Here is a 27389-nt window from a genome sequence, read left to right as displayed (position 1 = left end):
TACCTGGGTGTCCCGTTTGGAGCTAATTCGAAGTTGGTTAAAACTTGGAAGCCAATAATAGACAAGTGAAGGTAAAGCTAAGCCTTTGGAAGGCCAAGACCCTTAATAAAGCTAGCAAGTTGGTACTTATCAAGTTTGTGTTGAATAGCCTTCTTGTTTATTATTTGAGCTTATATAAGATGCCTAGGGTTGTTATAAAGAAGTTGATTTCCTTGCAGAGAAGATTTCTTTGGAGTAAGGAGGATGGGAGAAATGGTATGGCTATGGTTAAGTGGGAAGTGATATAGGCTCCTAAAAGACTAGGCGGATTGGGAGTTGAAGATGCCGTAATCCGCAACACAGCTCTTCTGTTTAAACGGTGGTGGCGTTTTTCGAAGGAGGAGTGTCCATTGTGGAAGAATGTAGTTTGTTCCTGCAATAACCTGGATCCAAATGTGCCCCTAGCCAACCAAGAAATACCTGCTGGAGGGGGGGGGGAGAGGGATATTTGTCAGTTACAGTTTACGAGAAGAAGTGAGACAAAAGATGATCACTGGATTGTCTATGGAGGTGGGGAATGGAAGATGTACTCGCTTTTGGGAAGATGTATGACTTTTTGGAGGTTCGTTGAAAGATTGCTTTCCAAGACTCTTCTCTGTTTCAAACCAAAAGGGATCGGTGATAGGGGATTGTGGGTTTTGGGATGGGTTAGAGTAGATATGGAACTTCCAATGGAGACGACAACTGTTCCAATGGGAGATATATCTAGTGAACCAGTTACACGATGCATTAAGGCTGGTCAGGCTTGCACATGACAGAGAGGATAGGATTGTGCGGAAATATGATAAACATGAAATTTATTCAACTAACTCTTTTGTGCAGGTAATGCAGGTGGAAATGGTCTCAGAGGATATCACAAGCTACAGCTTTACTAAAACTATTTGGAAAGGACTAGTCCCGCCACGAGTGAAGTTGTTTGTTTGGTTTGTTTTGACTGGCAGGATTAAGACAAAGGAGAGACTAAGTCGGTTTGGGGCTATTAACCAACAAGATACCTTGTGTGTTTTCTGTAACGAAAGTATTGAGTCTGGTCACCACTTGTTCCTTGGCTATAGTTTTATTTGGCAGATTTGGCGTGCATGGTTATCGTATGTTGGTAGACAATGGACTTGCCCAGGTACGTTGAAAGAGCATTTCTTAAGCTGAACAGAGATATCACAAAGGAAGGCGGAGTGCAATAAATGGATGGTGTGCTTTTGTGCGATTATCTGGAACTTATGGCTGGAAAGGAACAGGACAATCTTCCAAAACAAAGGAAAAGGAGTTGACGAGATTATCAACATGTCCTTTCTGAACTACAATAAGTGGTTAGGTGTAGATTCCTTTTGTTGTTGATAATAATGTGAGAGATAACAAAGGAGTATATGTTATTGTAGGTTAGAGTATATGTTATTGTAGGTGACAGGATTTATCTCTTTGTCTGAGTTGGTTTATCGTTATTTTTTCTCTATGCTCTACTTTACATGTTGAGTTTCTCTTTCCAAAAAAAAAAATATAACGCTTCTAGCGTGGTGTCCGCAAATTGGACCAACTTAGACCTGGTGCTTGAAAAATAAGAATAACATTGGCAACTAATAATATTATTAATAATATTAATATTATCAATAATAATAATAAAATTAAGAATAATAATAACGTTATAATAATAATAATAATAATAATTATTATTATTATTATTTTTTATTATTATTATTATTATTAAAATGTTACTATTATTATTATTATTAAAATGTTACTTTTAGCGTTATTATTATTATTATTATTATTATTATTATTATTATTATTATTATTATTATTATTATTATTATTATTAATGGTGTTGTTATTTATATTATTTTATTTTTATTTTAGTTATTATTATTAATATTATTATAAGTTGTCTAAAATTGTTCATATTTCTACCTGAGTTGGCCTAATTCACGGGAGACACCTAAAAATGCCATTTTACAGACAGTTCATGGAAAAGAGACTCGCAATTTTAACATTTAAATTTATGCCTAATTTGGGAAATAAAAAAGCCCAGGTTTAATTTGTTGAAAAAGCCAACTGTATGTATTCGTTGTTTTATACGTAATATTATGTCAATTTGTTCGTTAAGTAATACTGAATTAAATTTTGATGAGAATTTGTTATCTAACAATAATAAATGACACAAAAATCAGTACACGATATCCTTGTATATGTTCTGTGGATAAATTACGTTGTCATACTCATTTCTCAATAAGTGGCTTATCATTGTGGGGGTCCTGTGGATGTGGAGTACGTGTGGACTTCAAACTTTCAATTCCAGACATTTTTGTATGCCTAAGTAATTGTTTTTCTGTTTTTTCATTGATTAAAAATGAACATCTAACACAACTACACAAGTTTAATTTGCACGACTAAACGGTTTTGGTAAAATTCACATAATCACTACATCATACTACTGATCACCTCAAATACCTGGTATGCTCCCCAAATCTCTAATATTGATATATTAGACCCAATTTTTGTTGGTTAACTATATCTTTTTATTTGCCAGCTTTATACCATAGTTTTTCATTCATTCATGGTGCATTGGTGCTTATCTTTTAATTTAACGGACCATAGTTTAACTGCCATACCATGCTGACTCAATTCGTTCTCTCACTTTCCTCCTTTTTTCCATGACTCCTAGTGGGTGTAGAAATCAAATTTGTAATCAAACCCTGATTGATTATTAGACTTGGAGCCTCGAAGAAAAAGAAAAAATTGCACTGCCAGTTTCTGATGTTTAGTTAAAGATATGGGTGATAGAGTGTAAAACCAAAAATTGCACTGCTAGTTTGTAATGTTTAGAAGATTATTAATTAATTATTAATATTTAAAAATATGACATAAAATATATTTAAATTATTAAACTAAAAAAATTGAGTTTATAACAAAAAAATAATAAATTTTAATAGTTTACGGACATTTCTATTTAAAATCCAATATTTGATATGTCGGGTTAAAAATGAAAAAAAGTTGTTGATGCAAATGTTGATACCATCAAGTTTTTGATGGATAGATGATTACTTGATTAGTCCTTTTTAGTTTTGTTTTCGTCTCCCACCAATCCATTTCCATTTATGCATGTGTATTGGCTACCACCACCGACCCACTCAACTAGGTGGTTCATATATTTTTTCTTTTCTCTCTTTCTTAAATCTATCGTATCATAATTTTGAATTTAAATTAAAATTTAATTTTAATGTACACATATACGATATATCTAATTATCCATATGCCATAAAAAATTATACTTTTTTATTGATGATATGAATAATTATTAAAAAATAAATATAATTAAATAATTATATAAAATATTTTATATAATAAATTGATCAAAATTAAACTCTTAAATACAGAATTTTTGTTGTACTCCGAGAATTATTCTTCCGTGTAATAAAATTATGCATGAAGCATGTGAATTCTGTGTATACAGAGTATGAACGCTAAACTCGATCAACTATGATGTCGAGAATTGGGGTGTTCATAGTAAAAGACAAAAAACCTTGTGTAGTTTTTTTGTTTTTGTTTTGTTTTTTTTTTTTAGAAAGACAAGTGCAAAATGATTAGTTTCCATGCTTTTCTATGGAGCTAATAGCAACCTGAATCTCTTAATAAATTAAGTGATGAATGTGACCATTTTTATGTGGTAATATGTTATTGAGAAAGTATAAGAGGTTAATTATATCACCGGTCACTTTGAAGATTGTTTTAAAAAATAGGATTTTAAAATTTTAAATATAAAAAATGTTAGAGGATCATTATTTATTATTTTTATCATCAGTTAGCTATTAATATTTAAATATAAGATAAAATATATTATTAAATTATACTAAAAAAACTAGACTAAAAGAATTGAATTATTAATTAAAGGATGACAAGCAATAATAGATTCTGATTACCCTTAACATTTCTCTTTAACAAAATAAGATTATGAATAATTAGGAATTGCGCTATAGAATTAGAATTATCGCAACATAACTCTCAAATGAATATCATCATTGCGTAGCCGCTTTCATCAACGTGAAGAGTTTTCTCATCGTGTCATCGGTCTTTCGAGCTCAACCGCCCGTCGTACTATCGATGTAACTTCTGGTGCAACTCCTATATACGTTGTGCTGAACCGACCTACATGAAATCCTCATCACCGTCGCCGCAAATGGCACATTCGAATCCTTGACGTCGAGCTTCACTTGGCGTAAGTTCCCGCCGTCTGAGATCACCATGAAGTGCGCTAGACCATGCCGCTGTCCTCCCAACATCGAATCTTCATCGCCGCGACATGCAACTCTCCGTTCAATGTATCCTCGGCATGATTGGTCCCTCCCCGTGGAGCGCCTCTTGCTGCGTCGCCGATCTTCCTGCCAATACCGTCGTCAACGCTCCAAGCCGTCGCATGAAGCAGTCACGATAGCAAGAGCTCCATAGGTAAGGTAATGATGCTTGTGTGTGTTCTTATTTTTTTTAAATTTTTTTTCTTTGACGGTTTTTTCGGTTGTTTCTTTCCGAATAAATAGATATATTTTTATAGAATTTTATTTGTTTCTTTTTGAGTAAATAGATGGTTTTTTTATGTGGATTATTGGATATTTTTTTAGTAGATTTCATGATGTTTCTTTTTGGAATTTCTATTTTTTTCTTGATTTTTTAAATTTTTTTAAGATCTTTCTTTTCAAATAAATGAATAGTTTTTTATGTGGATTATTGAATATTTTTCTAGATTTTAGGATATTTCTTTTGAGGTGAAAGATGCGGTGGCACACGACAGGTGCTTGTCTTTGGGGTGCTCAAGAGGAACTACAGATGAGCGCACGACGTTGCAAAAAAGGAAGAAAAAGAAGAAGAGGAGAAAAAAGACAACAAAAAATCATGCATTTTTTAAAATTTAATAAGTTGGCTGGTACTGTAATTGATTACCTAATAAAGTTATATATCATCATGAAAAAATATAGAAACCAAGTGTGTAACCAGTCAAGAATTGAACAACTCAATTAATTATAATTATTAATAATTAATTTTAAATTTTTTAAATTTAAAATTTAAATAATTAAAAACTGATTAATTAAAGCTAATTAAAAACTACAAAAATCTTATCCTTCTCTTTCATATTAATCTGCACACCCCAACAACAATACACACAGATTCTCTCCCTCACCGTCAGGCTCTTTCTACCCCTGCCCTCACGCAAGACAGTCTCAAGAAGTTCGCCATCGACAAAGCCGTCGAGTACGTCAAGTCCGGCATAGTCCTCGGCCTTGGCATCGGCTCCACTACCGCTTCGTCGTTACCAAACTCGGTCATCTCCTCTCCATCAGTCAACTCTCCAACATCATTAGCGTCCCTACCTCCAAGCGCACTAAAGAACAGGCACGTTCTCTCGGAATCTCGCTCTCTGTCCTCGACGACAATTCCCGCATCGATCTCGTCATCGACGGCGCCGATGAGGTGGACCCGACCTCAACCTTGTAAAAGGTCGGAGCGGCGCTCTTCCCTGCTGGAGGACACCTTCGACAAGTTCATTGTGGTTGTCCATGAAACAAAGTTCGTGCTAGGACTCGAAGGAGCAATCTTGCAATGCCGATGGAGGTGGTGCAATTTTACCAAAAGTACAATCTAGTTCAGCTTCAACAGTTGTTCAAAGAAGAAGAAGTGATGAAGCACGAGCTATTTTTGAACAATTGTACAAATATATAAAAAAAATATCTATTTAATATAAAAAAACATCCTAATGCTGAACGAAAGAAATGTCAAGTTATAGGATTTAAAAAAAACTATATAATTCTTAAAAAGATAGAAATATCTACAACTGTAATACAAAAAAAATTAAAAAATATATTAAAATCATCTATTTAGTATAAAAAAATATCATAATGTTTAGTAGAGGAAACATCCATGTATATCAATTTACTTTTGTTAAGACGGGTTTCGAAATCTAATCCATTAAAAAATTGGCAAAAATTGGCTGGACTCTAATTGATTTCCTAACAAAACTCTTATCCAATATTAAAGAGAAATATTTTAGAAAATAATTATATAATTATATAATTATTTAATTCTTAATATTAATTTTCTTAATGAGTATATAAATGGCTAGAGCCATAGAATAGAGGCCAAATATTGTTACTTTTTAATGAATAATATTAGGTATTTATTATATATTATTTTTAAATTATTTTTACATTAAAAAATTATCATATTCTAATAATAAAAGTGGAACAGATTTGAAAAAATCACATAAAAAGGTGACACTATAAAATTTAGAGAAAATGATAAATCGATTCTGATTTTTTGTTTTGTAGATATTTAAATTTATGAGAATTTAAAAATATATTTAAATCCTTGATTGATCTGTAAATTTAATTAGTCCAATTTAAAAATTTTTTATATGTACATTCGTATCAGCCAAGTCAGTATAACGGGAGTCACTTAGACTCAAATGAACATAAAGAATAAATATATCCATATTTTAAAAAGTCAAAAATTTAAATATATTTTTAAATCTTTAAAAACTTAAAAAAGTCACGGATCAATATAGGGTTTGTTCGAACGTGATTCTCGAAAAAAAAAATTTTAATAATATTTTTTAAAAAATATTTAATAAAAATAAAATAATTTTATATTTGAATATCTCATATAATTTTTTTTATTTATCAATTATATTTGGATAAAATAAAATAAAAGTATTTTTTTATTTATTTATTATTTATTTTTTTAAAATAAATTTTTTTAAAAATATAAATTATAATTTATTCTCAAAAAGATATTTTTTAATATTTTTACTTTTATTATTAGAAATTTGATTCACAATATAAAATAAAAAAAATTATTAAATTTTTAATGACGCTCAAACAACCATATACCTAATTAGTTATCAGTTATCACCTTAGGTACCCTTCCTTTTAACTTGCAGAATGATGATCGCTCCTATGTCATCACTCATGAGTGTTGTTTCGCGTTGTTTAATCGTTACTCATCCCTTTTTGACGCCGTTCTATTCTCTTTCTCAGTCCCCGCTTAATTCTTTTCAAAGCAACACTTGATGGCACCTATCCACAAATAAACGACATACCACTGCTTTATTAATTTCCTCTGTTTCGATTAAATCAATTAATGCAGCACATTCTTAAATCAATAATGCATTTCTAGGCGAAATCATACCAAATTTATGCTAAAAGATATATCGATAAATGTTTCAAAACAAAAAGTATAGGAATTATTAGTGGTACATATAGAAAATAATAATATGGAAGGAAAGGATTCAGAGGAGAGATGCGAATGTAAAAGATAAGTTTGAAAAAGAGGAGGCCCCACTTCAAAGGATAGAACTTTGAAGGAGTTTCGATCTGGTCAAAAACTAAGAGGGACCCATTAAAAGTGAAGAAAAGTGCTTCAAAACTGCACAAAACATGAACAACCATCTGCATTATTCTGATCTTTTCATCATTCACTTCCTCCTCACTCCACACCACCTAAACCCTTTCTCCCCTTTAATTTTGGCTTCTATGCAGTGTACAAAAGCTACACGTTAAAACCAATCTATTTTTCTACTTTGACTCGCCTAATCTTACTTCTTTTCTTAATTAATGAAAGTTCTATACAAGGCTGGTTCTAGTGTAATATTTTTTGGAAAAAAAAAGTAAAAAAGAAAAGTAGCATGGAAAATGAGTTGTAGTGGTATAAGAAACAAAAATGACGCAGGGCAGACGCAATAAGTTGTTAGGTTTGTGTAGTAATAAGAATGCGTCCAAACACTGGACATTGGGCACTATTATTGTTATGAATGAAGGCGCATGTGATGTGTGTGTCTCCGTCCTCATCAACTTAACTGCCCGTCAAATCCGAAAGCATTAAAAGAATAGGGATTAAACGTTACCTGGATTGATAGTAGATGCACGTTTATTAGGCTGTACAGTGCAAGCCAAAATATAATGTATAAAATATAGTAATTAATATTGGATCCCTGGCGACGAATAGAGTGTTCTCCATCCCAGCATTAATTGGTGTGCTCGCAGTCGGAGACTCACTCCACTCCTCCATGATCCAGGTGAGTGCCGAATTACAGTTATAGTAGGCACCACTCAGCAGGGCAGGATCCAATACACTATTTACTAAGGTGAGGGTGGAGAGTATAGAGGTAGGTATTCACTGTTTTGATTAGATTGAAATGGACGGATGAGATGACGATGATGATTAATCATGAACCCAGGGTGAGAGTCGGGCCCACCCTCATTTGAAAAGACTAGACGCTTATTGGCAACATAGGTGGCAAAGTGTCAACGCCGTTGGATTTTCAAAATACTAGTACTGGTAATAAAGTAGTTAAGTTGTCCCTGTCAACAACCACGCTCTTCTCTTACGCTTCCTCCTCTTAAACGCTCTGACACTGCTCTTCCCTTCTCCTCCACCGTCTCCACTTTTCATTATGCCTTACAAATTCCAGTGTTGTAAATCGGATTTGTGAAACTAAATGTTTAACTATATAACAAAATATAAGATTTCATGTTTTAGTAGTTTTATGCAAAGGCTTAATTGAGTTATTGAGATAAGAAGCAAGACAAGGTTGATTTTTGGGGGTGGTAGGAGGAGGGGGGAGGGGTTGTTTTGGATGGAATATTTCTTGAATAATATTTCACATGTACTAAAAATAAATTAAATAATACATATATTTATACACAAATATTAAATATATAATAATTAATTTTATTGGCTAATTTTAGTATTTTTAAATTATACGGAAGAAGGAGTATAATGATATCAGGTCTTAACTGTTTCCACAGTGAACCTCCTCGTGTGCTCTTAAACGAGTTTTGATGTATCGGGTCGGATGGTGATGATGGTGTGGCCCATCGAAGCTAGTCTTAATACTTGCGCGTGACAGACGATGATTTGTGAGAATTATGGAAATTTTATTGCTGTTTGCAAGATATAAACACATATATAGGAGAGCATTTAGCATCCCAGTAACTTAACTTGAATGTAGTAGTATAAATAAAGTAAAGAAAGTAAAATTGGCATTGTTGTATAATAATATTAGTAAAAGGGGAGGGGGGGAGGTCACATAAGAGAGCAACTAGAAGTATTCTCATCGCTGAAAAAATGGGTGTAAGGGTCGGGAGGAGGGTATGTGTAAGGAGGAAGAGGAGGAGGGTACATGTAATTGACTGCAGGGGGAGGCCTTGCATACATCATTGGTTGGAATCTCTCATTCCCTCCCACTGGAATTGCCATTGCCCTTTGTTGTTGTTGTTGTTGTTGTTGTGCGTTCATCATAGCTGCCATGTATTGTTGCTGTTGATAAGGGTTTCCCGCCATCATATCTGGGATACCTGGCCCTGAGCCTGAGGGTCCAGCAGGGAGGCCTTGAACGGCTCCCATGTTGGGGGGCCCACCCATACCCATACCCATACCCATGCCCGTGCCCGTGCCCGTGCCCATGCCCATTGGAGGCCGACCGCCTTGGAAATTCATTCCTTGAACACCACCTCCACCACCTCCCCCTCCTCCCATTGGATTTCCCTTTTTACCCCCGTTCCCATTGTTACCATTCTTACTCCCCTCGCCGTTATTTCCCATTTTACCCTCCGCCATCGCTGCACCACCTCCATTGTTTTGTTTACCCCCTTGATTCTGATGATTGTTCCCTCCTCCTCCCTTCTTTGCTCCATTATTATTGCCTTGAACTTGAACAGCCACCGGCCCACCACCACCACCACCAGCAGCGGCGCCACCCCCCTTGGGAGCATTCATGAACTGTGGATGACTCCCATTATTCATCATGATGGGGCCTGGGGGTTGCTTCATCTTGTTGGGAGGAGGAAGCGCGTCCATGTCATCGCCAAATTCGTCGTCGTCATAGTCCTCATCATCCTCATCAAACTCATCGTCTAATTCGTCATCCGTGAAATCCTCCTCGTCTTCAGGCATGACGAACTTAGCAGGCTTAGCAGCGTTTGGGTTCTGATGAGGGGGAGGCTTCACGTCCTTGAATTGAGGAAGCTTCAGATCTTGGAATCCTTTCATCTGCTGAAGTTGCTGAAGCTGCTGCTGCAGCTGCTGTTGTCTCTGAATCTGCTGCTGTAGCTGTTGTTGCTGCTGTTGCTGCTGTTGATGGGGATTTGCTCCTTGCTGACCACCACCACCACCCCCCTTGGGTGGTTGCTGGTTGTTTCCTCCACCCTTTTGGTTCTGCTGACCCTTGTTGCTTCCTCCTCCGCCACCGCCACCACCACCTTTGACGTCGATTTGCATTTTGTTGAAGTGGTTGGGGAGATGGCTGTTCTGGTTTTGGTTGTTGTTAGGCTTGGGTGCAGCACAGAGCTCGGCATATTTGCCTGATTTTGAAAGCTTCTTGATGAGAACGTTGGGGTCCACATTCCCTGAAACCGTCACCTTCCCCTGCTCTGCATCTATCTCAGTCGTAAACACCCCTGATAAATATCATTCAACCTCTCAGATTCATTAGATTTTTCTTTTTTCCTTTTCTCAGCTATAATAAATGAAAAACCACAACTTTTTCTTTTCTTTTATATGAATCAATGTGTAAGTAGCATAAGAGAAGAGTAATACCATCAATTTTCTGCAGGATTTTCTTCACTTTCTGCTTGCACCCATCACAGTGTATGTTCACTTTAAGAACACATTTCTGCATGCACAAGCAATCCCAACAGCATACAACAACTTAAGAAAAGGAAAAACTTCTACTTTATCAGAAATGTACAAAGTACAAACTACAGGGCAAATAAACCACACCAATTAACAAGTGCATAAATGCTTCTAAATTAACCATTGAAATTATCTTTTTGTAAAAACAAAGACAGAGGCTTTAAACATGAACAAGTACCTGTATCTTCAAAAATTCTTCTTTACTACTCATTCTTTACACCGCCAAAAGATTACAACTTGTAACAATGAAGGGAGAATAGAAGATGGAAAAGGTGGTAATAGATCTGAGGAAATGAAGGAAAAAAAACAGAGTGAACAAGCAAGAGAGTTTCTTCCTTGATATGATTGCAATAGAGACCAAACAAGAGAAAAGAGAAAGAAGGGAGGGGGAATGAAAATGGGTGTGAGGTCTCTGAGTAGGGACAGTGTGGCTAAACGGAAAAGGTTCAGACTTTGGGGAGAGAGAGAGAGAGAGAGAGAGAGAGAGAGACAGAGTTCAAAGAGGGTGGAGAGTCATTGGGAGAAAGGGAGAGAATGGTGGTTCAAAGCTTTAGCTCTATGTTTAGTGGCTTTATTTATTGGTATTTTTCACAGCATACATCTACTGAGGGAGGAGAAGGACAGTTTTTTATTATTATTATTATTATTATTATTATTATTATTATTATTATTTTGTGATTTTGTGATATTTAAGTTTGTAAAAAAGTGAGAAATTAACCGTGGCCATGTGGGGCGTTTGGCTTGGCTAAGAATCTAGCTTCTCACTCTCAGTCTGATGTGGGGATGCCCCAAAAATCATAAATGGCAGTGACGAGGGAAAAGAGAGTAAGAGACTAGTATCTCATGTGAGATTTCCTTTTATTTTCTCACACCAATTATTTAACTTCTTTAATTCTCTCTTAATAATGAGTAGTACTAACTAAACAAATATTATCAAGTATGAGATATGAATAATAACTCTGTCAGAATATTATTGTTATTTAATAACGCTAGTTTATTAGGCAATGGCTGACTTGTAATAAGGCCATTTATAGGACTGGTTTTTGGTACATCTTTAAACACCTCAGTCCTCACTAGTGATTAGTGAGTTGAGCATAGCATAGTAGCAGCATATCGAGAAATGAAGCTGAATCAGCCTCCAAATTTCTCTCGCTACTCCTACCCTACCATTTCTTTCTCCAAACGGGATGATGTCAAAAATATGGTCCCCCAAGTCATCAGTAATAAAAATAAAACTGTCATTTAGAAATGCAAGTGCACGTTTTTATTCATTCCAATCGGATACAATAATTCTTTACTGTTGCTCACTCCTATTATTTAATCCACCTAACAAATGATCTCCTATTTTTAGCAAAATAGAGAAATGTATTATCCATAGTAGGAGCAAATACCTGCCTCAATCGAAACAATGTCACGCCCTTTTTTAATTAGTTTATTTGTTTCAGACAGAAAGGATAAAATTTTATTGAAATGAAAAATAACAAAAATATTTAGTTTGTTTTGATGTGTATTCTTCTTTGCAGTTTGGTGTATAAATTCATTACATTGTAATTGAGAAATTGAGATGCCATGATTTCATAGAATTTATAATTTCTCAAATAACTATATATCATTGCAATTGAGACCTAGTGTAATAAATGTCCACATACCAACCATAAAGGAAAATTCCTAAATATGTTATATACTTTTGTCATACATATTGATGTTATGTGTGTAACTGTGCACATAGTTACATGAAAACCTCATAGTAAAAAAATACTACAATATAGCGAACGTGTTTTATTTTAGTTGAGTATGATTCAAATTAATTTTTCTAACTATGATTTATAGTTTCCTTAAACCGACGTGTGCTGTAGAAGAATACAGATTCATATTGGTGCTTATTACGATTTGACACTTCTGAAATACCAAATATATGATTCGTGAGCGTTTGTACTGATGATGATTAATATCATTATCACCAACATTACGTAGACAGCAGCACTCAATATACTTTGAAGCAACATTAAATACTCGAGGCATGGTAGTTCCACATTTACTAATGCACTACATCATTATCAAACAGTATACAATTTGGAATAACATCCATTATCTGCTCTTTTGTCTACATCCTACACTCTTATTTCTCCATCTTTCTGGTTTTCTAAAAAATAATAATCTACAACTAAACAATTAAAACATCAACTACAAAAATAAAATGATGAGAGAAAAAAAAAACATGTGGGGTTGTGAAGATGTACGCTGTAAATTTTAATTGTTCCCTCATTTTTAGTTACTATTTTGCTATGTAAATAATGACTTTTGTAAACAATAAATTCTATAATTGACCTAATAAAGTAAAAAAATATTCTACCTTTAAATTATCTCCTAAAATTTAATATTAGAATAACTATCTACATATTTAGTGAATTGACCATACAATCATTGTTAACTATGTATGAGTACCATATAAAATTTTTAATAGATTTAATTTTGATTTTTATCCATTTTTACAGAAAAAATGTAATCTTTTATAAAATAAATAAGTCACTTTGATTTTTTATTCCGTTTTCTAAGAGAGAACACGACTCTTTTATCATTGTTATTGTCAACTCATAACAAAGATTGTTACGTGTCACACTAAAATAATGAGTTGGTTGTTATTTTAAGAGAGATTGTTTCTTGACTATATAGTTCAAGGTTTGTTGTTGGAAATTTTCATTTCTTGAGAAAACTAATTAGGGAAACTTCAATGTAAGAGATGGAAGCTTAAGAGAGACGTGTACCATTATTACTTTTTATTTATTTATTTTTTTATATTTTTTGAAAAAGTTTAATGTTTCTACTTTCTTCATATTTTGATTGACATTGCATGAGAAATGCTACTGCATTTCGATAGAAACCGCAGAGAAATGAAATACTCTTCTCTAATTTTTTTTTTATTTTTTTTTATAAAAAATTAACTTGATGACGACAACAATATAACCAAGTAGAAAGAAACAGTGAGTAATTTCTAAAAGAATTTCAATATCATTTGCTTGAAAGATGAACTAAGCCATGATGACCACTACTTGCGTGTTAGAAGTTTGAAGGGCAAATTGTGAAGGTATTTACAGTAACATATATGGGGAATGAGTAGTTGTTTGGGTATGAATTAAAATATGACGGTTAAGAGAGATATATGGAATCTAAGAGCGGAAGATTCGAAAATTAAAATATTGTATAATCAAATATAATACTATATATTTGATAATAAATATAACTATAATTAATTTTTTAATTTAAAAAATTAATAAATACTTGTCAAATAAAAAAATTATCTCAATTTTTATAATTTTTTATGGTTTTATATCTAATAAAATATAAAATTATATATTTTTAAATATTTGTTAATTAATTTACTTTATTAAGTATTTATGTGACGATAAATTATATTTTTATGTTTTATATCATTAAGAAATATGACATAAAATAATATAAGTTAATTGCACTAACAATTTTGTTATTTGTATTTAAAATATATTAAAATATTTTTATATAATAATAGGATAAAAATTAATTAAAAAAGAATAAAAAAATGACTAAATAAAATTAGAAAAAAAATAATATTATCATAAATAATATTAAAGTATTTTTATATGATTATAAATGTAAAAATTAATTTTAAGAAAAAAATGTAAAAAAATCTGAATTAAATAAAAAATACAAATAATATAAATATATGTAGAAAAATTTAAATCCTATTACATAAAGAATAATAACTCTTTTTTTTTTACTAAAAATAGAGAGATTCGAACTCGCAACTTTTTAATTGAGTATAGAGAGACTATACCATTTAAACTATAGCTCATTGACAAGAATAATAACTCTTTTTACTATCACTACATTATTAAATTTTATTCTATACAAAATATCTATTATAATAGTATAAGAACTTTTAAAATTTGTTGGGGAGGGGGGGAAGGCCACAATTTGCTCCCCCTTGAATCCGTCCTGATAAGGCAGGATTTGAATCCCCGACACTTACTTAAACGGATAGTGAGCTGACCACTCGATCAATCCAAGTTAGTTAGTGAGACTATTTAGTTTGCACATATTTATCATGGCGAAAAATAATTTATGAACCACTAAATATTTGTATATATTCTTAAAATTTTTAATATTCAACTATAGTCTATATATATGGCAAGTGCTTTGCGCCTTGTTTTTGATGATTAAATGCTTAAACATGGATTGTCGCTCGTTGATGGAGTGCCTAATAATAATAATAATGAAGAACTGACACAAATCTTCCGAGTAAGAACAAATTTGCCAACTTTGTTCTATGATCTACAAAGGATGGCCTAATAAGCCTAAAAGAAGACAGTTGTGAATGCTATTCCAGAAGGAGAAAGTTTGATTTAACTACGCATTATCGATGCTTTTAGTTTGATTATAATTATTATTGTGGCAGATAAAGTAAAAACCGCTGCATATGGGACTACCAGAAATTATGACACTTTTTTCTTTGTGTTGGTGCCTAACTTGTGTGAAATGAAATTTGAGTTGCTGCTGCTGTGGTCACGTTTTTTGGGCTCTCAAAAAGTAACAAAGACTTATAGGACATTGCATATGTAATTGAAGGTAATGTAACAAATAATAAAGCAAAGGGTGATTAAATCATGCTTGCCCTACTTTAACAGCAATTAGGTGGGAGAAAGCAACCGAAAAACTAGCTAGCAGCTACCACACTCTGCATATATCACGTTCAAGGTCTCTTGTTTTTTTCTTCAATTTGTTACGTTGATATTTTTTTCCCAATTCAACTTCATGTTTCCATTCTTAAAAGACTAAATTGTGATCAAGAACTTGTGGTTTTGTCCTTTTTTGTTTACTTCTCTTTATCTCTTTGAACATGGCACTTTACCCATCAAAGGACTACTAATTATTTAAATTGCTTGAAAAAAAGGAACCATTCCTAATTGGTATTTCTTGGACTTTAGTCTAAATAAAGAGACTTTAGAATTAATATTTTTTTTGTTTGCGCCAGGATATCCATTCGACCGAAAACCTAATGACTAATTCCTCAGTTACAGAGGTACAAAGTAGACACCCTCCTAAACAAATAAGCTCTACTTTACAGATCAATACCCTAAAATTTTGTTTAGATTATTATACGAGCAATTGAAAGTTTTGGTTTTTATTTCATTAATCAGTGACATAAAGACAGTAGTAATAATAATAATAATAATAATAATGCAACTACTTTTGTGTTTGATGGGACTTATTTTTCTGGCCACAAACATTACCAAAACCCAATTCACCCTCAAAGAAAATACGGAACTTTGGTACACATGATTGTGACGGGGAGTTATGATATTGTGGATGATGGATGATGTATAATTGAAGGTTGAAGGGAATGATGGGTAATTTTGCAAGTGAGTTTACTGCTAGGCCCGTCCATATATGGGATATGATTTTTACAGAATCTGTCACCAAAGGGTTTCCATTAGAGAATGACTTGGGCAGCCATGCAAAGAAATTACTATTTTTGTGGAGGGCTTCACATGAGCAACCACATGGTCTATGGACAGTGATTGATGAAAATTTGAGAGAATGGAAATTGGGGAGGGAAGGGTATGTATTTATGAGGCTCACCTAGAACTATACAAGAGTACACTTCTAGTTGTATCTCACACATGGCCCCCCTTTTTTTCTATAGGTTTTGATTTTAGTATGGTATGGGAAATTAATAATTGAGTGTAGGCATTGATAAGTTTTGACCACAAGGGAAAGTTTTTATTCTTGTACTATTCATGTTCAACCCTTTCTTCTACTAACTTGTAAGTTAGAAACTTAGATACAACACATCATCATGCACTATATACTTTAATTATTGCCATTATTCTAAACAGTGAAATACAAATATAAAAGAAAGAAAGGAGGTGGTAACTGGTAAAGGGTAGCTAGCTAGCCTGCAATTCAAGGACAAATGAATATGAAGATGCTTCCTTTTCTTTTGTCTGTATATTCAGGCCTTTTGTTTGTGTTTGTGAGGAGGGTCTTGGACTTGGACTCCAACTCGGTTAACTTTCTTCGGAAAAGGTAGCAAAAGATACCAAACTATGTTGAGTCGGTGTCTTCAGATTATGAAGAACTTGGTTGGGATTGTACCTTACCCTGTTTATTGGTTTTTCACTTTTTTTTTTTCGCTTTGGTTCAACCAAAAGAAAAAGGGTCAAGAGATTCAACTCATTCAAGAACTCGTGTATATATTCAAAAGTGTTGGTACTTGGTACCTCCATTGCTTTTAAGATAGGACCTAACGGCTTGTACTAGCAGCAAAGCCTCTTATGGATTAGCATTGAGGCAAATCTCTCGAAAAAAATTGTTCTATAAAAGAATATGGAAAAAATAAAGAACTAAATAAAAGGAGTACATGCATGGGAGTGTTGATGTGCAGAGATTTAACCATTACTATTACTCTTACTATTGTTAATATCTTTGGTCAACTTTGTTCTCATAGTATTCCTGACCTACTCGTTTGCTGATGTAACAGTTTGAATGACCAAATTGATGAAGGTGAGAATGCAGAATAAAGATGAAAATAAGTCCATTTCATATGGCTCTTTTTTGGGTTGATCCTGTATGTCTCATTCAAAGCCCTATTACTCATGATTTGCCATTTGAAAAAAATATATATATAAATCTAAAGTTATGACTGATGAAACAAGAAACATAGACACAGTTTGAAAACAGAAAATCTCCATAGCTTAGATATTAAGTATGATTAAGGGTGAAAGACACTGTTCATGTTTGAACAATTTAGGAGAGTAAATGATTGGAACTCCAAGTCTCCCCTGCAATAGCAAAATGGAATAGTTCACAGGAAAACAGTTCCAAATAAATAAAACAAGAGGGCACAAAAGAAAGAAGTTTGGTGGGTTTTACTTTACATTACTACATGTTCATTTGTTCAAAAGTTGATGTCTGAAAACCACCTCTTCATGCTTTGAAGGTTCTGATTTGACACTTACGTAAAGGGTGCATTGTATATCAATCTTACCGAAGCCTCTTTCTTGGTGAAAAGAAGATAAAGAACCTCCAAAACATAGAATATCTTCTTTTTCTTTACACTCACGAGATAATAAACCAACTGCTTCAGCAAACATCTTTGAGATCACAAGTTCTATATTTTTATGCCTACCAAATATGATATGCATGAAGGAAGAAAGAAAATTCAACACCATATATAAGCTTACAACAAGCCTTTCAAACATAGGTTAGGAATAAGAAGCTTCACCTTCATTCAGATTCTAGGCATTTCAGTGACCAAACCAGGATTTCTATACACACGATCCTCTCACAAATCAAAGAACTAAGAAAACACGATGGCATGAACAATATTCTCAATGACGGGAAAATCACATATTATCTAACTTCCTTTTCATGGAATTACATATGAACTATGAACAGATTATTGACCGCAATTTACAAATAAGAAAAAAGAAAAAAAAGAACTATATATTACCTGACTGCAATTCATAATACTATATATATTATGATAAAAATACCATGCAATTCAACTTCACATTGAAGAGAAAGATGTCATTTGTCATCATTGTTTATCTTGATTTCCATGAGCTCCTCAATAGGTTGGCGGCATATTGGGCACTTATTGGATTGAAGCCGTAATGCTTTTGCACACTCGCTGCACATACACTGGTAAAATACAACATATGTCATATGATGTGGAATAATGAATAATATAGCAAAATGAATATTTAAAACAAAATATAAACATGGTGATGTGGAATAACCACTGTATCAGTATGTATGGATTTCTACCAAACAATTACTACAGTCTACATACCCTGATGCTGGGAAGAAAGAGAAGCATTAGAGATAAACTTCTGTAATACAGTGTTATACGATTTTAAATAACACAGATGATCAGATGGCAATAAGATATATATGAAATTGAGGTTATGAGCCTATAAGATCACCAGCAACCAATTTAGTCTTCTAGAAATACTGAAACATCAAGAATGATCTTGATTTTCCACAAGAGATTTTTCTTTTCAACATGCAAACAATGGTAAGGTTTGTGTTCATGAACCATCATCCCTCATACATCATATCCATACAAATGCTTAAGATGTACTTTTTCCAAGAAACTGAGTATCAGCAGTAGGTTGGACATGAAATCATACCATATGTCGGCAAGGTAAGACAGCAGTGTCCTTTGGTTCGGTCATGCATATTACACACTCCTTCCCAGGATCATTATCATCAAAATCTGCAGCTGTTGAGCCACTTCCTATTCCATATAACTCTCTCAACTCATAACGAACTCCATCAATCCAGAGAATCTGCCTAATTACTTTTACCTCGAAAGGACCAATACCGTTGCTTTTCACTAAGACAGCTTGAGTTATTTGCATGTGAGGAGATGCATCAATTGTGGAACCATCAGAAGTTTCATCTTCTGAAGTTCTCATACTTGTTTCAGCACATATTACAAGGGGAAACAGATCCTCTTCAGGTGAGGGCTTTGCAAGATCCTCTAACTCAAAGAAACCAAGGTCAATGCCCGTTCCAGGAGGCTGACAAAATTTCTGGCCAACTCCCTTTTGAAAGGGGAATGAGATCGGCGCAAATGCATCGGGATATAGTGGAATAAACCTACACTTTTCTTCTTCTTTGGCTAAGTAGTAGATAGTAAATCTGCCAATTATAAATGAAAGAAGAATTGAGGTTAGACAAATGAAAGTATCATACAAAATTGATATGCATTCGAATTTAACATTCTATTCTAAGTACAATCATATCAAAGTAATTAATCAAATTGATAGCAGTTCTAATAGCCCATATATTTTACTGTCAAATAATGTGTTCATCGGCATGTAAATTTGTTTGAAAAACCAATGAATGCAATATTGTCAAATAAATTGCTCTTAATCAAAGCATATGCAATGCAGAGTCATTATGTGAATGTTGTCATTTAGTCCTTCACATATATGATGGTCCATACATAAGCAAATTGTTCATGTACTAACTTTCGACCTCAACAGCAAAAATGCAAAGATTTCTTGGATCAATGTTAACAAAACAAAGCAAAACACGTTTTTAGTTAATCCGACCAATAATTATATCAATGACAATTATAACTCAAGCAGCAAGCTTACAAACAGTAAAAAAATTATAACTCAAATCATGTAATGTATGCAGCACCAATAAGATAAACACCAACCAGTTGCCTCAATTCTCCAGCATGAGCTATAAGTTAAATCAATCATGATTCAATGTGCTCTTTAGAGTTCAAGCACAGATGAAAATCTCAGAGAAAGGAATGAAAAGTAGGCAGATTATTTTAATAGACTTCAAATTTGTTGCAATAGGAATTGTTGCCCAAAGGGCCATTAAGGGTGCGTTTGTGAGTTAAATTTATGATTACAGTTCAAACTTCAAACCCTCCCCTTCCCTCTCTTCCAGTCCAATACCTCAGGTTACAAACACAAAAAGCTCTTAGTACTAGTTTCATAGCCAACAGATCTTAACAAATATATACAAAAGCCTAAGAAGATTGCAAGGCATAATAATGAAGTAGTGAATCGAATAGGGAAAAATATAGGGTTGTACCTGCCATCAAAGAGGGCATCAAAAACGAAAGAAACCAAGTGGTGATCAGGGTTGAGCTCGTCAATCTCCAGGCGCAAAGTATCTTTATGCAAGTTCACGTCGTTCCTAATCTTCTTAGTGGTTTGATGGTCGACATAGGGCGGTGGAGCTGCGGCGGCGGCAGCAGCAACGGGGGGGCGAACAGGGGCCCAGGCGGGAGCACCCTGATTTGCATAGTAAGGGTGGTAGTGAAGGCGATTGGCATAGTTAGGAGCGTTGGTGGTGGCGGCGGCGGTGGTAGGGGTGGCGTAGCCATTTGAATAATAGAAGGAATGGGTCTGAGGAGGAGGAGCAGGAGGCAGAGGATGGGTACCGACGTAGGGAGTGGTGGAAGGGTTGGTTGGGGGAAAGTAATAGCCTTGCGGCGGTGGGGGCTGAGAAGGCGGCGGCGGCGGTGGAAGCTGCGGAGGATGAGCATCAGAAGAGTAGTAGTACGGAGGAGGAAAAGGAGGTGGGTAATTGTTTCTTCTTCTTCTGTTACTGTTACTGTTGGTGTTGCTCCAAGAGATTCCCATTCTTGAAGAAGAAGAAGAAGAAGATGATGATGATGAATCTCAGCTCCGGATCCGATGATTCTTACAAATTTCAATTTCAATGCTTTGACATTTTTCTTTCTTCAGTAAACCATATTCCATTACCTTTCCCATTTTAGTTTAGCCATTTATATATTTTATATTTTTCATACAAAAATAAATTCTTGACTTCTACATTTAGTCATTTATAGGTCAAAATAGAAAAGTAGCAAGCAAGTCTTGAAGAATGAAGAGTCGTCCATTTGTAACAGCTGATTTCAGAAAAATTAGAGTGCGATTGTTCTAGAATAATTGTGTGTAGCATTATAATATTTTAGGAACAATGTTACATGTCTAAATCTTTTTATGAATTAAATTTAATAGTAAAATTTAAAATAATAATTTTAATTATTTTTTATTATATTAAATTATCTTAATTAAATTTAATTAATAATTTTTTTTACAGTATTATTCATATTTTAAGACATATAAACATTATAATTTATAAGATGAAATATTATTTAGTACTTTTTAGATATTTATGTCTAGAGTTATAATTTTTTAGATATTTGTAATATTGTTCGAGTCTTTTAAAAATTTATTTAGTTTCTTTTAATTATAAGTCTATTACAAAATTATCTAAAAATTTATTACAAAATTCACAAAAATCCAATTATCGTGTTATTCCATTTTATTTTATTTTAGTTTTACTTGTTTTCCTGCCATTAACTACTACTACTTCTATTGTTGGAAGTTGGAACCATACAATAGGTGCGGTTTGAAACAATATTCGTTAGTTTAAATTCTAAAAATAATAATTTTTTATATGAATATATATGAAAATATTTTAGATAAAGTAAATTAATAAATTAATTGATCAATATTTTGTTTTATTAGTACTCCTAGTTAAGTCCATTCATCATGGGTTATGGGCACATTGACTCAATTTTATTGCACCATTTTCTTGATGTGCCTAAGTACATTATTATATGAGATTTAATTTTTTATTAGATTCGCAATGTGAAAGCAAAATAATTTTATGCTCTTAAATAGTAGTAATATATAATTATAGGGATAGCATACCAAAAAAATAGTATAAGACAAATAAAAAAAAATACTTATTCAAAAAAATTAAGCAAACAAAAAAAATTATTATTTAAGGAGTGTTATTCATTCATATTGTTTTCTCTTATTAGTTTAAATTTTTAGGATAAATACTATCATGATATGATATTAAAGTTTTATGTTTGAAAGATTTAGAGTTCGATTCTTATTAAATTTTAAAAATAAAAAAATAGTATAAGATAAATAAAAAGAGAAAAAAAAAACCCATGTAAAAATCAAACAAATTCAAAAAGACTTTTGCTTAAAGAGAAGACTATCAGCTTAAGTTTTTTGAAATACAAACAAAATTGATAGTTATTATAATAGGCATTCCCATATTATAATTTGACATTTAGATACATTTTTATTGATTAATAATTTACTATGATGTAGCATTTCAAGAATGAAGAGCTTTTGTTGATTATCAATTTATCATAATCTCTTAGGAGCACATATTTCAGAGAAGAACAAAAACAAAAGAAAAGAACAATTTACTGCTATCTGCTACATCATCATCTCACTCAGCCTATCTAATTGTGTTATGAACAATTTTCATTATGCAATAAAACACCACTTATCAAAGGAAGAAAAAAGAAGAGAGACATAGGATTAATATCAAAAGCCAAAGAAACAGAAAATGTCACTTCCAAATCATTGCAAAACTCAAACTTTCAGAACACAACCCGGATTCAAATTCAGAATCAGCACAAATCTGGCCTTGTTCTTTTGCGAACCGATACGCAGCCTCTCTGATGATCCCTGAAGATTCTGATATCAGAAGAATCCCTGAGATCCTCAAGACTAATGTACTGTTGTTTCCCCATCCTCAAGGAATCACAGCCTGTGTCATGGATCCAAATATAAGGGTGACAAATTTCATCATAGTGATACAACAAGTTCTTCAAGCTGCCACCATTCCCACCACTAGGCATATATGCCTTATATATGCTTCTACACTTCATTCTCTTGGATGATCCTGGCTTCAATGTGTGAATCTTCTTTAGTATTGATCCCACCCTTATTTGCAGCTCCACTGGCTTATCACTAAAGTTCCATATCCTTGTCCCGGTTCGAGAGCCTCGAGTATGGTCACGACAGCTGTCAAAGCAGCCGCCGCAAGATACAAGGCGAAATCCTTGCACTTTGTCCATGATGGACCTGACCTGCTTCTTGTTCTTTGTCATCAGTTTCCAAGAACTATGGTATTTGTAATAAAGCTGAGTTCTTTGGTGAATCTAGCAGTTATAGGCTTTCTTGTGGCTCACTCAAAAGGGCATGGTGAGTGTTGTGAGGATGTATGATCATAAAATGAGATAAAATAGAATGTACAGAGTATCACTTTAGAAGTCTCAAAATGACAAGAATATTGTTTAGCCCTTCCATCAAGGAATTGGTAGGGTCCCTTAAACCCCAAGATTCAGCAATTGGAAAGCAGAAAAGTAATGTTGTAGCGGTTATTTTATAAAATTGCTTATGGGGTGGCCCTTTTTCCCTTTGTTTCTGTGGAATAAAAGTGAGCTAGCTATGGCCCTGTTGTCACCAATAAAATTGACAAAGGGCATTCAAAGATTCATGATTAGGTCTCATCTTTATCAATAAATCATAATGGGTTGCTTTTGGTTCAATTTAAGATGAATATATAAATAACCTTGCCCTGAATAAGAAATGTTTTCCTTTTTTGTGTGTGATTTTATTCATTTATTTTTTTTTTTACACTTCATTCTATTGTGTTGGATGGAACGTAACCATAATGTGGTTACTGGTTAGTGTTAGTTGCTGTCTCTTGACAAAAATGTTCAAATTCTGTCATTTTAACATTACAAAGATGAACATTATTTATCTACAGTTTTTCATTATTATTATTTATTGTCTTGAGAAATATACAGTTAAAAGAATTTGCTTGACAACTCATGGGAAAAAGTACAAACAGAAAGAATCAGATTATATGAAATATCCTCATCTTGATTATATTATTAAGCATTTATGTAACATCCTGCATTACTATTGTTGAAATTTACAAGTAGAACAATTAGCCAACACCAAAAAATTGTGAAAAGAAAAAGGAGAAAGTAAATAATAAACTTTGAAAGAATTTATGCACAGATTTTACTTCTGTTGATTGCCATTGGCCTGATCTGATATTATGAGAGGCTGATTAAGATCTGCAGATGAATCAGCGGCTAACTGTTGCAAGGTACCGGTGCCTTCTATGTCTATATCTTGATTCTCTTCACATTCAGCTAAGGCTTTATCTAAAGCTGACTTGGCTACTCTGGTAACACATATCATCAGAATCACTGCACACAGCCCAAATAGGAGTATTAATAAAACTATTCTTCCTCTTATCAACTATTGCTTTTCCAAGCTCAAGAAATGTATTCATTGTGATCTATATAGTTAACTACAGATCCTCTAATCAAATGCTTCATTGCTATTTGTACCATGTAATTAAATGCTTCATTCCTGACAGAACTTATCAGAGCCCCAAAAAAACACTGTTGGAAACTCAAAACAACTCAAACATAAACCTTCATAATCTTTATTTAAGTTGGGTAACGATGTAACTTACCAGATATTACAAGGCTTAATATGATGAGAGCCTGCAAACAAAAGAGAAAGAAAGAGGCATATGTTATAAGTATTGAAATTGATAGTATGACTATGAGGTAAATAGCCATCTATTTGATCCAGTATAGAATGTTGAAAGATTTCAGCTTCTAAGGAAACTTAGACATTCATCAATAAGAAAAATATGAAGCAAGAAAAAACAATCCTTTGAAGGCTAAAGCACAGCATGTCTTACCCAATGAGTCTTTGATAACGCACCCCAACCATGCGTGACATCAGATATATCCTTCAGGGTTGTTCCAACATATACAAGTGCCAGTGTTAATGGCTGCAATGGTAACAATTAAAATTATTAAATGTTTTAATATACTGCTTAACCAGAATACCATCTACTATATGAAGTTAAGAATGCCTAAACCTCAGTTTATTTGCGAACAAAGTCAGAACTAATGCAGATGAACTTATTCATATATGAAATTTACCAATGCAGGTTTGCAAACAACATAATGCTATGTTTCGACTATAGTATCCAAAACTTCATTGCAAGAGTATGTCTATGGATCAGGGGTGAAGAAGTTACCATCATTCCTAACCAGGAAGCTAGTGTGTATTCCCCTAATGAAACAGGAGTCACAGAGAGCAGGTAATTTAGCATGCCAAATGGTAGCCATGGTACAAGCCTAAGAAGTAACACAATCTGTATACAGAATACACTAAGCATGAATAAAAACCTTAAGAACACTGTTAATTCATGATATTAAAAACTTGCAGTCCACAAACCTTAAAGCCAGATCTTTGAATTGCTATTGCCACATTTCTAAACTTGGGATAATCATTCAACCTAGAGATAACTAGTGAATTCCCAACCTGCACAAGTGGATAGGATAAATATACGAATAAAAGAAACAAATTAAAGAGCAACTGAATCTTGAACTAATCAAGATACTACTAAATGCAAAAAATTGAAAACTTACTGTTCTACCAAGAAGAAACGCAACTGCAGCACCAATTGTTGCACCAATAGAGTCAGCAAGAAAGCCTATTGTAAACCCAAAGAGATACCCACCACCAACCTGAATATCAAGCATGGTGACTGAAGCATCTTTTTTGACATTCCTTGTTCCAATTTCTTAAAATGTTTATAATGTGAAGGTAGCAAAGATTCTTACAGTTAGCACAGAAGGTGGAACAGACAAGATAGTTAAGGGAACGTAAGCAGCTACCCTGAGATGAGAATCAGCAAAGAAAACATGATGAGCTGCATAAATTCATTCACGAAACGAAGATAAACATAAACTTGACTTACAGAGCAAGTGGACCCCATGGCCCAAGATCACGATCAACCCATATCAAGAAATCTTTCAAAAGCTGCAGAACAAAGAGTGAAAAGGTTTAAACTTTCTATGTACCCAGAATTGTTGGATAGTTTTTCATGATAGCTAAATCCAAAGAACAGAAGAAGAAGCGGGAAGATGAACCTTTTCAACTGGAGAAGTGAAACAAGAAGCAACAGCAGATGCAACAATGAGAACCACAACTGTGATGCTAAGAGCGTAGGCCCACGTGAATCTCATCTTCCAAAACTCTTTAATCAAAATAAAATACTTGGTTACTTTCTTTTCTCTTCAGACGAAAATTCTTTATTCAATGCTATGTTTCTTTTTGGAAGGAACAAAATACAAATATATCAAATCGAAATTAAAACGTTCATATTAAATGTCAGTTTTACAACTTAATGCTTTGCAAAATACTACTACTTTTTTAAAATACTTAATTATTAAGATTGCTTATTATATTTATAGAACTAAACTACAAATTATTATGAGAAAAATGTGTCTCTCGAGTTAGGCCCATTTTTGCATTTTGATCCCTTTATACAAGTAAATAAAGTAAATTTTCTTTTTCGTATTTAATAAAGTAAATTTTATTGTCACAAATATAGTACAATTTACGCCATAAATTAATATGACTTGATTATTTATCGACCCATTTATTTTTTCAGTTTACACTTATATTCTTATGCAAAATTGTTTTTAATCAACGGTTTTGTTTTTGTCAAGGTCGATGATATTTTTGGGTAGTTTTGGTCATTATAAGTTTTCAGCTTAACGTCCGGATTTTCGTCCAAAAATGACAGAAACCCATAATTTAGGCCCACAGTTGTTTCACCCCAACACAATATCCAATATTGAAAACAAAAAGACATGGTTAATGACAGCCGAAGGAAGGAATGTACTTCGCATAACGAGAACTTTTATTAAATAAGGTAGCGTTTGTTTTGGTAGGAGTAAAATTAATTTTAGTATTGGGATTTAAAATTTCAGCTTCTTTACTGACAGAAAATTAAAATTTTTAGAAATTAAAATTAAAATTTTAATAATATTTTTTTAAAAAAATATATTTTTAATTAATTTTTCAAAATTTAAATTTATTTTTTAATTTTTATATTTATCTTAAATTAAACATAATATTGAAATATAACCCAATTTAATATATTTTATCACAAATACAATATAGAGACTTAATTTAGTATCTGTTTCTCAGTACTAGTAGTGTTTGTTTCGAGAGACTGGGAGACTAAGATACAGTATCATGTTTGTTGCCTCAAAAACTGGTACTAAAATTTCTGTCTCTGTCTCTAAAATTTCAGTATTTCAGTACCTCCAAAAAATAGGGACACAGGGGACTGAAATTTTTAGAGACGAAACTGAAATTTTAATAACATTTTATACCTAAGATACCCTCATTTTAATTAATTAATTCTAATTTTATCCTTTGTGCAAATTAGATTAGAATTTTATTCTTGTTTCAATTTCTGTCTCTCACTTTGTATCAAACAAAATACTAAAATTTATT

General features: G+C 33.1%; 4 protein-coding genes and 1 long non-coding RNA gene across 6 annotated transcripts; all 5 read right to left on the bottom strand.

The window, feature by feature from the left end:
- Nucleotides 1-5028: 5028 nt before the first annotated feature.
- Nucleotides 5029-8132, bottom strand: LOC140176818 (uncharacterized). Its single transcript, XR_011868162.1, has 3 exons — nt 7922-8132; nt 6931-7094; nt 5029-5670 (listed from the first exon to the last, which is right to left on the bottom strand). It is a non-coding gene; the product is annotated as an uncharacterized lncRNA (long non-coding RNA).
- An 801-nt stretch (nt 8133-8933) lies between these two features.
- LOC112705505 (heavy metal-associated isoprenylated plant protein 32) lies at nt 8934-11383 on the bottom strand. The gene is made up of 3 exons (XM_025756331.3): nt 10889-11383; nt 10615-10690; nt 8934-10475 (listed from the first exon to the last, which is right to left on the bottom strand). Exons 1-3 carry the CDS (start codon nt 10919-10921, stop codon nt 9103-9105), a joined length of 1482 nt encoding a protein of 493 aa, XP_025612116.1. The 5' UTR covers nt 10922-11383; the 3' UTR covers nt 8934-9102.
- Nucleotides 11384-17951: 6568 nt separating this feature from the next.
- LOC112705475 (probable E3 ubiquitin-protein ligase LUL4) lies at nt 17952-21171 on the bottom strand. Its single transcript, XM_025756300.3, has 3 exons — nt 20311-21171; nt 18882-19395; nt 17952-18390 (listed from the first exon to the last, which is right to left on the bottom strand). Exons 1-3 carry the CDS (start codon nt 20862-20864, stop codon nt 18277-18279), a joined length of 1182 nt encoding a protein of 393 aa, XP_025612085.1. The 5' UTR covers nt 20865-21171; the 3' UTR covers nt 17952-18276.
- A 1495-nt stretch (nt 21172-22666) lies between these two features.
- Nucleotides 22667-23149, bottom strand: LOC112705498 (uncharacterized). The gene has a single exon (XM_025756324.2). It carries the CDS (start codon nt 23147-23149, stop codon nt 22667-22669), a length of 483 nt encoding a protein of 160 aa, XP_025612109.1.
- Nucleotides 23150-23906: 757 nt separating this feature from the next.
- Nucleotides 23907-26379, bottom strand: LOC112705484 (uncharacterized). Of its 2 annotated transcripts, none has more exons than XM_025756316.3 (9): nt 26012-26379; nt 25840-25901; nt 25703-25757; nt 25508-25626; nt 25314-25400; nt 25114-25230; nt 24769-24861; nt 24535-24565; nt 23907-24262 (listed from the first exon to the last, which is right to left on the bottom strand). In XM_025756316.3, the coding sequence occupies exons 2-9, from the start codon at nt 25855-25857 to the stop codon at nt 24072-24074; spliced, it is 711 nt and encodes a 236-aa protein (XP_025612101.1). In that variant the 5' UTR covers nt 25858-25901; nt 26012-26379; the 3' UTR covers nt 23907-24071. The 2 variants fall into 2 exon arrangements, with proteins under 2 accessions (XP_025612101.1, XP_025612095.1); XM_025756310.3 differs by having other exon boundaries at nt 25508-25606; nt 26012-26369.
- Between the last annotated feature and the right edge of the window lie 1010 nt (nt 26380-27389).

Source organism: Arachis hypogaea, chromosome 1, assembly GCF_003086295.3.
Source record: "Arachis hypogaea cultivar Tifrunner chromosome 1, arahy.Tifrunner.gnm2.J5K5, whole genome shotgun sequence".
NCBI classification, from domain to species: domain Eukaryota; kingdom Viridiplantae; phylum Streptophyta; class Magnoliopsida; order Fabales; family Fabaceae; genus Arachis; species Arachis hypogaea.
The sequence above is the reverse complement of the archived record's forward strand: the minus strand, read 5'-3'. Positions and strand labels throughout refer to the sequence as shown.

Excerpts from the sequence above, each read along its gene's own strand:
- LOC112705498 (XM_025756324.2), bottom strand. The coding sequence starts at position 23,149 with ATGACAAAGAACAAGAAGCAGGTCAGGTCCATCATGGACAAAGTGCAA.
- LOC112705484 (XM_025756310.3), bottom strand. The coding sequence starts at position 26,107 with ATGAGATTCACGTGGGCCTACGCTCTTAGCATCACAGTTGTGGTTCTC. Across the intron at positions 24,566-24,768 it reads CGTTATCAAAGACTCATTGG|GCTCTCATCATATTAAGCCT; the intron begins GTAAGACATGCT and ends TTTTGTTTGCAG. Across the intron at positions 24,263-24,534 it reads ATTAAGCCTTGTAATATCTG|TGATTCTGATGATATGTGTT; the intron begins GTAAGTTACATC and ends GGCTGTGTGCAG.
- LOC112705475 (XM_025756300.3), bottom strand. The coding sequence starts at position 20,864 with ATGGGAATCTCTTGGAGCAACACCAACAGTAACAGTAACAGAAGAAGA. Across the intron at positions 19,396-20,310 it reads GATGCCCTCTTTGATGGCAG|ATTTACTATCTACTACTTAG; the intron begins GTACAACCCTAT and ends TATAATTGGCAG. Across the intron at positions 18,391-18,881 it reads TCTTACCTTGCCGACATATG|TGTATGTGCAGCGAGTGTGC; the intron begins GTATGATTTCAT and ends GTATTTTACCAG.
- LOC112705505 (XM_025756331.3), bottom strand. The coding sequence starts at position 10,921 with ATGAGTAGTAAAGAAGAATTTTTGAAGATACAG. Across the intron at positions 10,691-10,888 it reads AAGAATTTTTGAAGATACAG|AAATGTGTTCTTAAAGTGAA; the intron begins GTACTTGTTCAT and ends TTGTGCATGCAG. Across the intron at positions 10,476-10,614 it reads AATCCTGCAGAAAATTGATG|GGGTGTTTACGACTGAGATA; the intron begins GTATTACTCTTC and ends GATATTTATCAG.